The 13,945-nt window shown below is 42.4% G+C and overlaps 1 protein-coding gene across 1 annotated transcript in view; it reads right to left on the bottom strand.

The window, feature by feature from the left end:
* ITIH5 (inter-alpha-trypsin inhibitor heavy chain 5) overlaps positions 1–13,945 on the bottom strand; it is an 85,450-nt gene that overhangs the window by 48,575 nt on the left and 22,930 nt on the right. The window contains exons 3-5 of the mRNA XM_008529152.2: positions 13,354–13,517; positions 12,359–12,460; positions 9,359–9,609 (exon numbers count right to left, since the gene is read on the bottom strand). Coding sequence (XP_008527374.2) covers positions 9,359–9,609; positions 12,359–12,460; positions 13,354–13,517 — 517 coding nt within the window. The remainder of the gene's footprint in view (positions 1–9,358; positions 9,610–12,358; positions 12,461–13,353; positions 13,518–13,945) is intronic.

Here is a 13,945-nt window from a genome sequence, read left to right as displayed (position 1 = left end):
TCCCACTTTCGGATAAATCCCCAAAAGAACTGAAAGCAAGATCTTTGCAAGATCTTGAACGATATTTGCACACCCATGTGCATGGCAGCACTATTCACAACAGCCAAGAGGTGGAAGCAACCCAAGTGCCCATCACAGATGAAAGGATAAACAAAATGTGGTCTATACATACAATGGAATATTGGTTGTTGTTAGTGCCATCAAGTGGATTCTGACTCCCAGCAACCCTGTGGACAACCGAGTAGAACCCTGCCTGGCCCTTCTGTGCCATCCTTTCACCTTCTGGAGCTGTGTTAGACAATGCTCCGCTGCTGTTCACAGGGTTTTCATGGCCAATTTCTTTGGAAGTGGGTGGCCAGGTCCTTCTTCCTAGTCTGTCTTAGAATGGAAGCTCTGCTGAAACCTGTCCACCATGGGTGACCCTGATGGTATTTGAAATACAAGAGGCAGAGCTTTCAACATCCCAGCAACACCCATTGGTCATGGTATGACAACTGACGGACGAGTGGTGTGGTTCCCTGACCAAGAAACGAACCCAGGCCTCAGCAGCGAGAACGCAGAATCTTAACCAGCAGACCACCTTAATAGAATATTATTCAGTCATAAAAAGGAGGGAAATCCTGTCATATACCACAACCTGAACGAACCTGGAGGACACGATGCTAAGTAAAATAAGCCAGTCACAAAAAGACAAATACTGTATGATTCCACTTATAGGAGGTATCTAAAGTAGGCAAATTCATAGAGACAGAAAACATAAGGTTGGTTGCCAGGGGCTGGCGGGCCCGGGGGGAGTTGCTATTGAATGGATGTATTTAGCATGTCAGTTTGGGAAGTGGCAAAAGTTCTGGAGCTCTACCTCACAGCAATGTGAACGAACTCAACACTACTGAGCCATATACCTAGAAATGGTTAAGATGGTAAACTCTACGTAATGTACTTTTCTGCTGTAACTAAAAAAATTTTTTTAAGTTTATAAAAATTGTCAACTCTTAGTTCTTCAAAGGCAGTGAGAATGCCTTAGACATCTTCAGATTTCAGGCATCCCACACAGTGCCAAGAACATGGTGACAACTCAAGCATGTTGGACGTGTAACATGGAAATGACTAAACACTTTAGCACATAGTTGGGGAGATGGAGAGAGGAGCCTTCCACAGAACTAGAGTCTCATCCTGAAAGAATTTTGGTGGGTGTGGCAGATGCTCTTGGTAAGCCATGTCACGTGCCCTGGCCCCACGTCTGGTTTCAGCCTCAGCTATGGTGGACAGTGCCATAACCCTGGGACAACATCCCCCTTTACACACTAAGACAGCAGGAAAAACAAGGAAACAAAGAGGGAAGTCTGAGAGAGAAGAGTACATTGCTGACCAAGGTCAAGTCAAAGTAAGAAGGCCACCCTCCAGGGTCTCTCTGAGCCATCCGGTTCATAGCTGGTCTGACCAAATTACAGCCGATGTCAGAAGAAACAAGATAACGTGAGTTCTCATACAGGCATTAAAAACAAAACCAACTACGGAGCCAAGTGATTCATACCTGAATAATTTCTGCACTGAACAATGCTGGACACCCTCCCGTAACACCAGATTGTTTCCTGGCAAACGTACAGAGGCCACACAGGGCCATGCCCTTCCAGCTGCAGAGTGGAGGCTGGTCAGGGGGAGAACATGCAGCAGCAGGGAACTGGAACTGGGGGTGAATGAGCAGTCACAGAACAGCCTTTTAACAGGGCAAAGCTTCCAGATTTAGCAAATAGAAAGACAGGATGCCCGGTGAAATTTAAATTTCAGATAAACAACAAATAATTTTTTAGTATAAGTACATGGCAGATATTGCATGGGCCATACTGTTTACCAGAAATTCAAATTTAACTGAGCATCCTGTATTTTATTCGACAATCCTGGCAAAGGAATGATCTAGATTTTTGTAACCAAAGTCTGGTGGGACCGAATTCTCTCCCAATTCCTCTTTCACAACAAAACGGGAGCGACACCCGAGATCTGGCAAAAAAAACCAACTTAAACCAGGAAAGTGTTGAAAACCTAATAGCATTTTCATCGCCAACAGTTACTTATTCCTAACTCATTTAACAAATACTTTGTAGGCGCCCAGTCTATGCCAGGCCCCACACTAGATGCCTAGAATACAATCCTAGGAAAACCTTCCCACCAAAAGGCAGAGTCACAAGGTGAACCGACCAAACAAAGAAAAACTTCAATGAGATTTTTAAACAGATTCAATTAACCCCTTCCTGGACATCTACTGAAATACAAGATGGTGCTAGTCTCAGCTCAGAGGTGACATCTTGCAGAACGTGTGGCTGGTCATTAACCTATTCTCAAAGATCTCTGCAGTGTCAACAACCTCATCTTCCAACACAAAGGGTGATGACACTGTATTTCGAGTGGTTCTCTTCTTTCTAATTAAGCTTCCTCGGTTCTTAAGATTATTTGAAGGTCAAAATTTTATAGGAAGCTCACATAGGAGTGACATGATTAAAAAGCAAGCCATAAATTGAGTTCCACCTCCTCCTGTTGTCTGCTTTCCAGGGCACGTAAAGGACGCATGGCTAACAGCTGGAGAGCACAGCAAGCATCACTTCCAGAGCACTGGGAGGCAGTGGGATTCCGACAACCAAAACTGTAATTTTTTTTCATTTTATGTTTTTGAGACAAAATTCACATAACATAAAATTCACCATTTTAAAGTGTACAATTCAGTGATGTTGAGTATATTCATAACGTTATGCAACAACCACCTCTCTCCAGTTCCAAACCACTTTCATCACCCTCCCAAAAAACTCTGTAACCAGTAAGCAGCCACTCCCCACTCCTTCCCTCCCAGGCCCTGGCAATCACCAATCTGCTTTCTGTCTCTATGGACTTAGCAATTCTGGTCATTTCACATGAGTAGAATCATCCAACATGTGACCTTTGGTCTGGCTACTTTCACTTAGCCTACCGTTTTCAAGGTCCACCCATATTGCAGCAAGTATCAATGCTTCATTTCTCTGGGTGGCTGACTAATATTCCATTGTATGGCTATAACCACAGTTTGTTTATCCATTCATCGATTAATGGACATTCGGACCTTTGGGCTATTGTGAATACTGTTATGAACATTCACATACAAGTATTTGAGTACCTGTTTTTAATTCTTTTGCGTATATACTTAGAGCAATTGCTAGTGATTTCTCTACTATATGGTAATTCTATGTTTAACTTTTTAAGGAACCATCAAACTGTTTTCATCAATGGCTGCACCATTTTACATTCCCACCAGCAACATACAAGTGTCCCAATTTCTCCACATCTTTGCCAAAACTTTTTTCCATTTTTGTTTCTTTTATTGTTGTTGTTATTATTATAGCCACCCCAGTGGGTGTGAAGTGGCACTTCATTGTGGTTCTGATTGTCATTTCCCTAGTGACTAACGGTCTTGAATATCTTTTCATGTGCTTATTAGCCATTTGTCTCTCTGCTTAGGAGAAATGTCTATTCAAGTCCTTTGCCCCTATTTTAATTTTGGGTTGTTTGTCTTTCTGTGGTTGAGTTGTAAGAGTTCTTAATATATTCGGGACACCAGACTCTTACTGGATACTGACTCACTGTAGGCTGTCTTTTTAGAATGTATTTTTTTAAGAGCACAAGCTGATCTTCTTTATCTTGAGGATGGAGCACCCTCAAAGATGAACCAGATACCAGGAGAACATGAAGACAGTTATAAAGGTCTCCTCATTCCTGAAACTAAAATTTCCTTTCAATGTCAGATTGGGGTGACGTCATACGAGCCCGTCAGTTTTGACAGTGACAAGGAGTTGCGATTACTTGGGAACTCCAGCTGGGAGGTTTGGAGACAGAGTCAGCTGCCCAGGAAAAGAGTCGTAGGAACAAAGGGTAGAAACTAAGCCAAATAACACTTGAAAACAAGAAGTCAGGGTCTAGAGCCCAGATCCTGCCACACAATGGAATCACCAGAGGATCGTTAAAAATATGGACGCCTGGTTTCCATCTCCAGCGATTCTGGTCTAATTGGCATGAGTGAGACTTGGACAGTAGACCTGTAAAAGCTTCCTGGGTGATTCTAAAGTGCACCAAAGTTCAGGACCCGCAGAGCCAGGCAATGGAGCTGTGTGAAAGAGCCAAGATGAAGGTGGACACTAAGCCAGGCTTGGAAAAGTGGAGCTTCTCTCACCATGGTGCTGGGAATAGAGAAGAGCAGGAGGGAACAAGTCCCACAGGTCCAGGAAGCTCTGGTGAGAATGAAGGAAGGTAGAGAAGCTCTTTGGACACCAAAAATGCACTCAACGATCTTGTTTGTCTTTTCCAAGATAAGACGGATGCTCAGTTTTATGAGCTTGAGACTATCAGGAAGACTGTACCAGCTCCGTGGGAATGGCCTGTTGGTATTTTTCCATCTCAAGTTTCCATGTTGATGAGCAGAAGGAGCTGGATATGGGAAGAGGTTATTTTCCACCAACTGTGTGAGTCACTCTGTGTTGGCCTGTATCCCATAGTAAAAACGTGTTAGTAAAAAAGAGGAACGATGTACACTTGAATAGGGGTCAAAAGTCAGAGTATTCTAAGGGCCCCATGAGATTAAAGGAATAACCTTGTTTAATTTAAAAACTGCTTCTGTAGATCAAGATCCTGATGTAGTTAATGTCCCTAAATTCTGCTGGGGAATCCAGAGTTCCCAGCATTTACCGAGCATCAGAATCACCTGGGGTGTTTGTAAAAATTCAGCTGTCTGTAATCTATAGACAGAAAGTGGATTAGCGGTTGCCTGGGGCTGGGGTGGGAACGGGGAGTGACTGCGAATGTACAAGAATCTTTTTGGGGCGATAGAAATGTTCTAAAATTGGACTGTGATGACGGTTGCGCAACTCTGCAAACGTACTCAAAATCATTGAATTGTACACTTAAAATGAGTAAATATTGTGCCATGTAAACTAAACTTGAATAAAGCTGTTTTTTAAAAAAGCAAAGACTAGAAAGGGTAAACGATGAAAGTCATAGTACCATACCCGTTTAGTTGTAGAAAAAACATTCAGCATTACTATTTAGCTTTACAAATAAACATGTTAAAAGCACTCATAAATTTTTCAGTTTCTCATATAAATTCTTTGAACATCATACCCAGAAAAACAGCTGCGTAGGCCTCACCCGGATAAATTCTAATTCAAGTCCGAGGAAGGACTCAATCTTTTTACTCTTTTCTTAGTCCCTCTGGGTTACTATTGGGAACAGCCAACCTGAGAGGATATAAAGCAGGAGAAGAAAACAGCAAGGCATCTTATTTTATCTTTCTCCTAGTCTTAAAGAATCTCATCACAAATGAAAATTTTTGGCCAAAAAAGAACCAAAACAAAACTGGAATCGTGGAAAGGATAGTAATTTAGGTGCCATGGAACAAACAGGAAGTTTGAGATTTTCACGGAGAGAGTGAAATAACCAGGCTTGAAGCAATCACAGGGATGGAAAATCTATCTCGGCGTAAGTCTTCAGAAGCTGACACATCCCAAGGACGCTCCAGCAAAGTCTGAAGTTCAAATACTCTGTTCCACTGAGCCCACAAATCATTAAAATCTCTTAGGGGAGAGGAAGCGGGGAGGGGAGGCAGAAGAGAGAGGGAGCCTTGTCTTTCACCGTCTACCAACTTGTAATCTTGTGGATTTTGAGTTACATGGCCATGAGTCACATGGGTTTTGGATACATGAGTTAACTATTTTAATAATCCAGAAAGTATAATGCTTTGGCTTCCGAATTCCATCTCACGGAATTAGTTCTTACATTGAGAAGGAGTCCATTAATTTATGATTCAATAGCAGCGGGCCCAATCCTGATACAGCAGACAAGTAAATTAGGCAAAGATAGGTTATATTGCTTTTAGCCTTTTTTTTTAAAGATTTTATTATTTCCTTTTTCTCCCCAAAGCCCCCTGGTACATAGTTGTATATTCTTCGTTGTGGGTTCTTCTAGTTGTGGTATGTGGGACGCTGCCTCAGCGTGGTCTGATGAGCAGTGCCATGTCCGCGCCCAGGATTCGAACCAACGAAACACTGGGCCGCCTGCAGCGGAGCGCGCGAACTTAACCACTCGGCCACGGGGCCAGCCCCTACTTTTAGCCTTTTTTAAAGTTTTTATACAACTAGGGAGAGACTTGGAATTTGAACTCACACTCTCAGTATTTTACGAAAGCTCCCCAGGATGGTTGCTGTCAAGAATGAACGAGATGATAATATATGCAAGGGTTGAGTCCAGCATCTAGCACAGTCATCCTTATCTAGAATTGCTCCCCTCAAGATGCAAATGGGTCCATTCCTTAGAGAAATTCCAGAAGTCTGACTTCTAACCACCGCCAGTTCTCTCAGAGGAATGTCCTGGCTGGAGTCCACATCCACAGAATTACAGCTCATGTTCTGGTGCAAGCCCGATTCCAGTCTGATCTCTACCCTGGATTTCTTCTGGAAACACGCAATAGTGTTCAGACAAACCGCAACATCCTGGGCCTCTCGCTGCTGAGGCTGCCATTTTGCAGGAACAAGAACAGCTGAGCTCTGACAGATGGGAATGAGGAGGAAAAAGTGAATCCTGGCTCGGCTCGTGAAATCTCCATGCTCTGGAGAGCAAAATATCTGCTCTGGTACGAGAGCTAGGAAAACAATTTTCTTAAAAATAAACAGATCCCAGGAGATCAATGGTCTGGAAAAATTCCTCTGAGATTCTCTCATGTCCTGACTATAAACAGTAAGCAACTTTTCAGCTAATAATTGTAATTCATACCCGGTTCAAACATACATACACCTCAACTCGTACACGTCTCTGAAGAGTCACAGTGGTTCTGAAAATTAGGCAAAACGCACAAACATTTCACTACGGCAGCAAGAATACTGCCAGAACCTCCCACCAAGGGCCTCCACGCAAGCCCTGAGCCCCGTGGATTCATCCCAGACCCACTCGGCCCTCTCTCGATCTTACCAACCCCCAAAGAATCTTCCTTCTGAAAACATACTTCCTTCACACAGTTGTACAGAGGAGAATTTCCCTCTAAATTACGATTACAAAGAAATGAAATTTAAAAATATTCTTCATTGTTAGTTTGGGTATGCATTTTTTTCTTTGCTTTTCTTCTCAAATTTGCAGACTTAATTAGCTATCTTTTTTTTTTTAAGATTTTGTTAATGCTTTATGGTGAGGAAGATTGGCCCTGAGCTGACATCTATTGCCAATCTTCCTCTTTTTTTTAATTTTCTCCCAAAGCCCCAGTACATAGTTGTATATCCTAGTTGTAGGTCATTCTAGCTCTTCTAGGTGGGATGCCGCCACAGCACGGCTTAATGAGCCGTGCGTAGTTCTGCACCCAGGATCCAAACTGGTGAACCCCAGGCCGCTGAAGCAGAGCGTGTAAACTTAACTACTCGGTCCGGGGGCTGGCCCCTTAATTAGCTATCTAACGTTTAAAAGGATGGTGTCAAATAGTGTAAGGAGACAAAGGTTAATCAGACACAGAGCTGCCTTCAAAATCTCTTAGGATCTAACAGGAGAGATAAGTTTGCATAGAGAAAAAGTAAATATAAGGTGATAATGATAATAACAATGCTTAACAATTAAGCTCTTGCTTTGAGCCAGGCACTTCACACACACTAACACTTCCCGATGACCCCAGAGCTCATTATTACCCCTGTTTTGCAGATGTGCAAGCTGAGTCTTACAGAGCCTGGGTAATTTTTTCCAAGGTCGTAGTTAATAACTGAACTAGAATCAGTTCACCATACACACTGCCACCTACATGACATAAGGACGGTGTATGGTAGCTCATGCCATTCCTGAAGGTCAGAGACCATGACAATATTTTACCTTTTCAATTAGACCTGGATTGAGAATGTCAAACTCAGTGTTGGCAGTCAACACACAACAAAAGACCTGAGTCCACCACAGAACCAGGACACGCTCCGTCTTTGAGAGGAAACCACTGCTCACACGAGAGTCATTAACTAAACTGTTCTGGTGAGAGGAAAGCATGTTTTCCATCCCATTTACTCTTTGCTAAGGAACAGCATTCTCTTATTCCACTTGTCAACTCATTTCTCTGCTCTCCTTCCAATCTCATTCCTAAATATTCTCACACAAGAAGCCCTCTTGGCCCCTCTCCTCACCACCACAGCGGTTGAATTAAGACTGCATATTCACTGACCACTTGGCATTCCCCTGACCTCAACATCACAACTTTCTGCAAGCCTGTCATTCTGATCCTGGTGCAATTTTTCAACGCATCTGTCTTGTTATCCAACTCGACATTAAGCCTTACAGGTATATTAGGATAAAGGCCAACAGCAGTGAATATTTAATATAAACTATTAGTCGAAATGAATACAGTAATTAAAAGTAGGTTATATTGAATTTTTCATTATCATTTCAAAAAATAGAGTGCTATTTTAAAAATCAGAACTTGAGAAACACCTAAACTAAGCGGTCCTGCTAATGAACCAAAACGTCTATGTCTTAAATCAAATTTAGAGTGCACATTTTTCATTATTTAATTTTACAAAGAATCTAACACATTGTTTAAACGTTTATGTTAATGTTAAATGTTCAATGTTTTAAAACAGATTTTTTGAAAACGATCAGTAATCCTTCACCCCTATAAAATGATTATTTTATATAAATTGCTACTTTTATCATCTTCGTATTTAACAAAGTTAACATATTTAACGTTATAGTGTACATACAATTGTGTCTTTTTTTTCCCCGTCACATGCTGAATTGTTTTTATAACCATATTTTACTAATCACGTCCATAGGGTTGAATATTTAGGATGACGGAATGTTTTTGCTACTACAAATGTTATTGAACAGGATCATACATAAACATTCCCGTTATTCTAGCTGTTTCACTAGGTTAGATTTCCAGAAGCAAGACTCCTGTGTCAAATGATTTCAACATTTTTAAATCTCCTGATAGAGCCTGGCTTTAAAAAACCAAAATTGTACCCGGGACTGTCTTTGTCATGTTGCCTTTTTTTTGTGTGTGGGGAAGATTAGCCCTGAGCTCACATCTGCTGCCAATCCTCCTCTTTTTGCTGAGGAAGACTGGCCCTGAGCTAACATCCGTGCCCATGTTCCTCTACTTTACATGTTGCATGCCTACCACAGCATGGCTTGCCAAGTGGTGCCATGTCCACACCTGGGATGCAAACCAGTGAACCCTGGGCCACCGAAGCAGAACGTGCACATTTAACTGCTGGGCCACCGAGCCAACCCCGTGTTGCCATCTTTCAGATTGCTGCAGACACTCAGGGCCTCTTTGGAAGAGGCGCCAGCACCCCAGATCTGAGCGTGCCCAGCCAGCACCACTCACCTTCGCCCCTCCCGCTGCCCTTCTGCCGGCTGTTGTGCAGTGGCAGCACCTCCAGCGACGCGAGGCCCGACCTCTCTAGAACGTTCACTTCCACCGTGAGCCTCCCCACCAGCTGCTGGGGGCGCACGCTGATGATGTGCTCATACTTCCCAAGCCGCCGCTGCAGGAGCTCTTCGTAACTGAGGAGGAACACGGCTTTGTCCTTGCTGGGAATCACTACTGAGGCCCTGAAGGTCTCTGTCCCCTTCTCCCTGGAGGAAGAGAAAAGGAACCCAGCGTTGGAGAAGGCCAGGTCCCCTCAGGTCCCCGGCCAGACTCTCGGTGAGAGTCCTTAGAAAGAAAACATGGAAGTCAGTGTTGAGAGGAGAAGGGAGGGCTGCACTAGAGGAAGGGTAGGAAGGGTCAAAGACGCCGGAGGGTAGAGCACTCAAAGACTAGTGACTGCTCCCTCTCCCGGAGTCAGCCTCGAGGGGCCGAGGGGCCGAGGGGAAAGGGGACCTTGAACTCGGTCAACTGCTGGAAACGAGCGCTTCAGGGTCAAGGCGTGAATTGATTCTCCTCTTTGCAGGGATGGTCAAATGAACCTGACATTTTACGTAACTGTAAAATAGCTAATATATTAAGATTTTACACCTTGGTAGGGCTTGGTCGATGCATTTGGGGGAAAAGTAAGGAATAAAAGATTGCCAAGCATACAGAAATACAAGCCATTCCAAATGCTTTCAGTACATGGAGTGAGGGTTCACTGATTCAAGATGGCAGATCGGCCATTAAAGGAATAAACCCAAGGAATAAGACTGGTAGGGGAACCATCAGTGTGTAGGACATTTCCAAACATTTCTGCAAGACTTGGGGGCTTCAGTAGGGCAAGAAGTCTATAGCTCAGACTATGAAGGAAGGGACTGGAGCAAAGGAGAATGCAGACTCGGAGAGAATGCGGGCCCTGGTTCAGCAGGACACCGCAGATGGGTGTGAGAAGGAGGACCAAACACCAGGAGGAGAACTCCAGGTCCATATGTGAATGAATGACTGAGACGATAGGATTCCTACACGCCTCTCCCCAGAGCTGAAAAGAGACACAAGTACTGAGATGGAAAGTTTCACTGAGAGGTGGACAGAATGAACAAAAGAAGACTGACACCTAAACCCATTATTGTAAAATGTCAGAACATCAGGTAGAGAAAACACATAAAATGAATAGTATTAGACCACATTAGATGCATCGTCAGTAATACTGGATGTTATAAGACCCTGGAGCAGTAGTTTCCAAGTATGGATGGTAAATTATTCTGCATCTTAAATTCCATACACAGTCAAAATATTAATCAAGGTCTCGGAAATTCTGCCTCTCACACACCCATTCTGAGGAAGTTACTTCAGAATATACTCCGGCAAAGTGAAGGTGAAAACCAAGAAAGTGGAAGATATGGAATACAAGACGTAATGAAACCAATCCAGAAGAAAATGAAAAGAATTCCCAGAGTAAACATTATGTGACAAGGCTGCAAAGCAATGACAGTATTCCATTGATCTGGAGACATCCATTCTTCCACGCTTAAGAGCTCTGAAATCAGAATGAGTCTCCCAGTCAGTGATGCTTTCCAATTGCTGTTGGCAATGACATGGATGTCATCACTTGCAGAAACTTGGGCATAGCTGTTCATTTAATCACCACTTCAAATGAGTTATGCGACTTGCTAGATGTTAATAGTGACAAAATAAAGTTTTACCTCATAAGGAAAAAAGAGACAATTAGAAACTCCAGGAAAAACAGAGAATATGTCACTTTTCTTCAAATGGGCTGGTAGAGAAGGAAACAGAATCTTAGCATACTAGGTGACTCTGCAGTTAATGTTATTTATGTAGTCATTAAAAAAGAAACGTTATTTATTGGTTTTCGAGGTTTCGATTCAGTTTATAGACAAAACAAAGAATACAAACATTGTGACATCAGAATTTAAATGTTGATAAGTCTGACAATGCAAAAGTAGATGATTAGGTAAGAACAGACAGGTACTGAGAATGGAAACGGAGAGGTGGAGGGAAATGAAGAAGAGGAAATACCATTTAAGATGGTAGGGCTTAGACGCAATCTAGGTGCCCATCAAGGGACAAATGGATGAAGAAGCTGTGGTATTTATACACAATGGAATACTATTCAGCCATAAGAAACAATGAAATCTGGCCATTTGTGACGACATGGATGGACCTTGAGGGTATTACGCTAAGTGAAATAAGTCAGAGGGAGAAAGTCAAATACCATATGATCTCACTCATAAGTAGAAGATAAAAACGATGACAAACAAACACACAGAAAAAAGATTGGATGGGTGGTTACCAGAGGGGAAGGGGGAGGAGGGCAAAAAGGGTGATTAGGCACATGAGTGTGGTGATGGATGGTCATTCGTCTTCAGGTGGTGAAAATGATGTAATCTACACAGAAATCGAAATCTATAACAATGTACACCTGAAATTTATATAATGTTATAAACCAGTTACCACAATAAAAAAATGGTAGGGCTAATCTAAGATGGTGTAACTGCTTAAATTGATGGAAGAAGAAGGAATGATAACATAAAAATTTGGAATACAGAGGGAAAGCGGGCGTGTTATAAATATGCTAACGCCTCTTTCTTCAGAGCAGAGAATCAACAGATAACGTCTGATTTTTATCAAGAAATTGTTAAAAAGCAAGACTATTGCCATATTTAGAGTGAGGGAGGGAACTACAAAATAACTACAGAAATATTAGAAGTGAATGTTTCTAGGAAGTGAGAACTGGGGGAATGGGAGTGGTAAATGTCCCTTTTATTATAAACCATATTTTATTATCTACTATATTGTTAACCAGGCACATTTAGTTATTTATTATTACGATTAAAATAAAAAGGAGATAAATACTTAAAGGAAGGGAAGAGCACAAGATGGCTAGGCAAAGAGGTAGAAAATGCGACACTTGGCTGAAGTGCCTTTTTAATTTCTTCACTAAGCGGCACTTACCCATTATCTTCTGTGGTTTTATTCCTTTTCTCTTTTACCTTATCACCATTTTTCTTTGCCTTCTCTGTAATTTCTCCCTGATACACCTTGTCTCCAACAAGCCTGAAACACAAGCGACAGCTGTGTTACCAGCTCGCAGTTCCAAGACAAATTCAAACACAGATATCATAACCATGGCAACCCTAGAAAATATTTTTATTTGCCTCTTGGATATGCTGAAAGAATGCACTCCACAACAGGGCACTACCTTTGAGTCACTCATTTCATTCTAGCGCAATTTTCAACAGGTCCAAATGGTGAGACCCAACCCACGGTTCCTCTGTGATACTGCAGGAATAAATCCAAAGGTCTGCTCAAACAAACTTCCATGAGGATTCACCAACTTGAATCTTGCCCACACCCAAAATAAAACCCAAACACCGATTTTGCATATCTTTACCTCTTAGTTCAGAAGAAGAAAATATACTCTATCTAGTATATCCAAGCTTTCATGCTGTCTCATCTTTCAGCTCTCAACTTAAACACTGCCTCCTCTGAGCCGCCTCCCTGGTGTTCCTACCTAAATGAGCCTCTCTCAATCCTACTTGCCATCTTTATAGCATCCGCGACTGTCCGAAGTCATCTCGCTTACTGATTTGTTTACTTATTTAATGTTTCTCCCACTAGAATTTCTAGAGCAGATGAACACTGTCTTTGTCATAGAAGTAGACCAATCATGTGAAGAGTGCCTGGCCCAGAGGGGGTGCTCATTTGTTGGAGGCAACAAAGGGGCAACGGAAGGAAGGAGGGAAGGAGAGAAGAATGGAAGGAAAGAAGAGATAATGGACAGGAGGAAAGAAGGGAGGGAAGGAATCAACCTTCTGACCCATATACCATCCCCTGGGATATAAATTCTCAGAGCGAAAGGGCTGTGGACCACACATCATCTCAGGCTCACCCGGACCACCCCACACAGAAATCTTCATTCCAGGGTCTCTGACCAGTGTGTCACCTACATAGTGAAGTTGGTGATGAAAGCGGCGGCTGGAATCTGCATCTGAAACACAATTTCCTGGTCCTCAGACGCTCTGTTCAGCATTCTGCAGGAAACCGTAGTGAAGGCATAACGAGAAATAATGGTAGACTTCACTGAGAACTCTGTCATCAAGGGTTTGGCTTTCTGTTGGAAGTAAAACACACAGTATTTTCAGTGATGCAGGAAAGCACGATTCAGCCATCCTGGGGTAGGTGTGAGTCTTTTTTCCCATAACAGAAATGACCTTCAACTCGGGAGCCCTTGGCTCGTGATTCCTTTCTTCTTTCTTGGTCTTGTCCCGATTTTCCCACTTTTTACTCCCTCCACTTGTGAAACAACCATGGTTGAACAATCAGTTCATGACATAGAAGCAGATCCTTAACCCAACTTTAACAAATGGACACAGTGAAGATTTCCAATTTAACAAAAAATATACATTGCTTAAATAGCTTAGTAAATGGTTGGAATTTTAGAAGTAATGGATATAATACTTTTCTGTTATAAACTTTTAGATCACATTTATAAGACCACTGAATTGATCAAAACATCAGAGCACGTCTAAAGAAATTCTC

The sequence above is a fragment of the Equus przewalskii genome, chromosome 30, assembly GCF_037783145.1.
Source record: "Equus przewalskii isolate Varuska chromosome 30, EquPr2, whole genome shotgun sequence".
Taxonomy (NCBI): Eukaryota; Metazoa; Chordata; class Mammalia; order Perissodactyla; family Equidae; genus Equus; species Equus przewalskii.
This window is presented reverse-complemented; position numbering and strand designations above follow the sequence as displayed.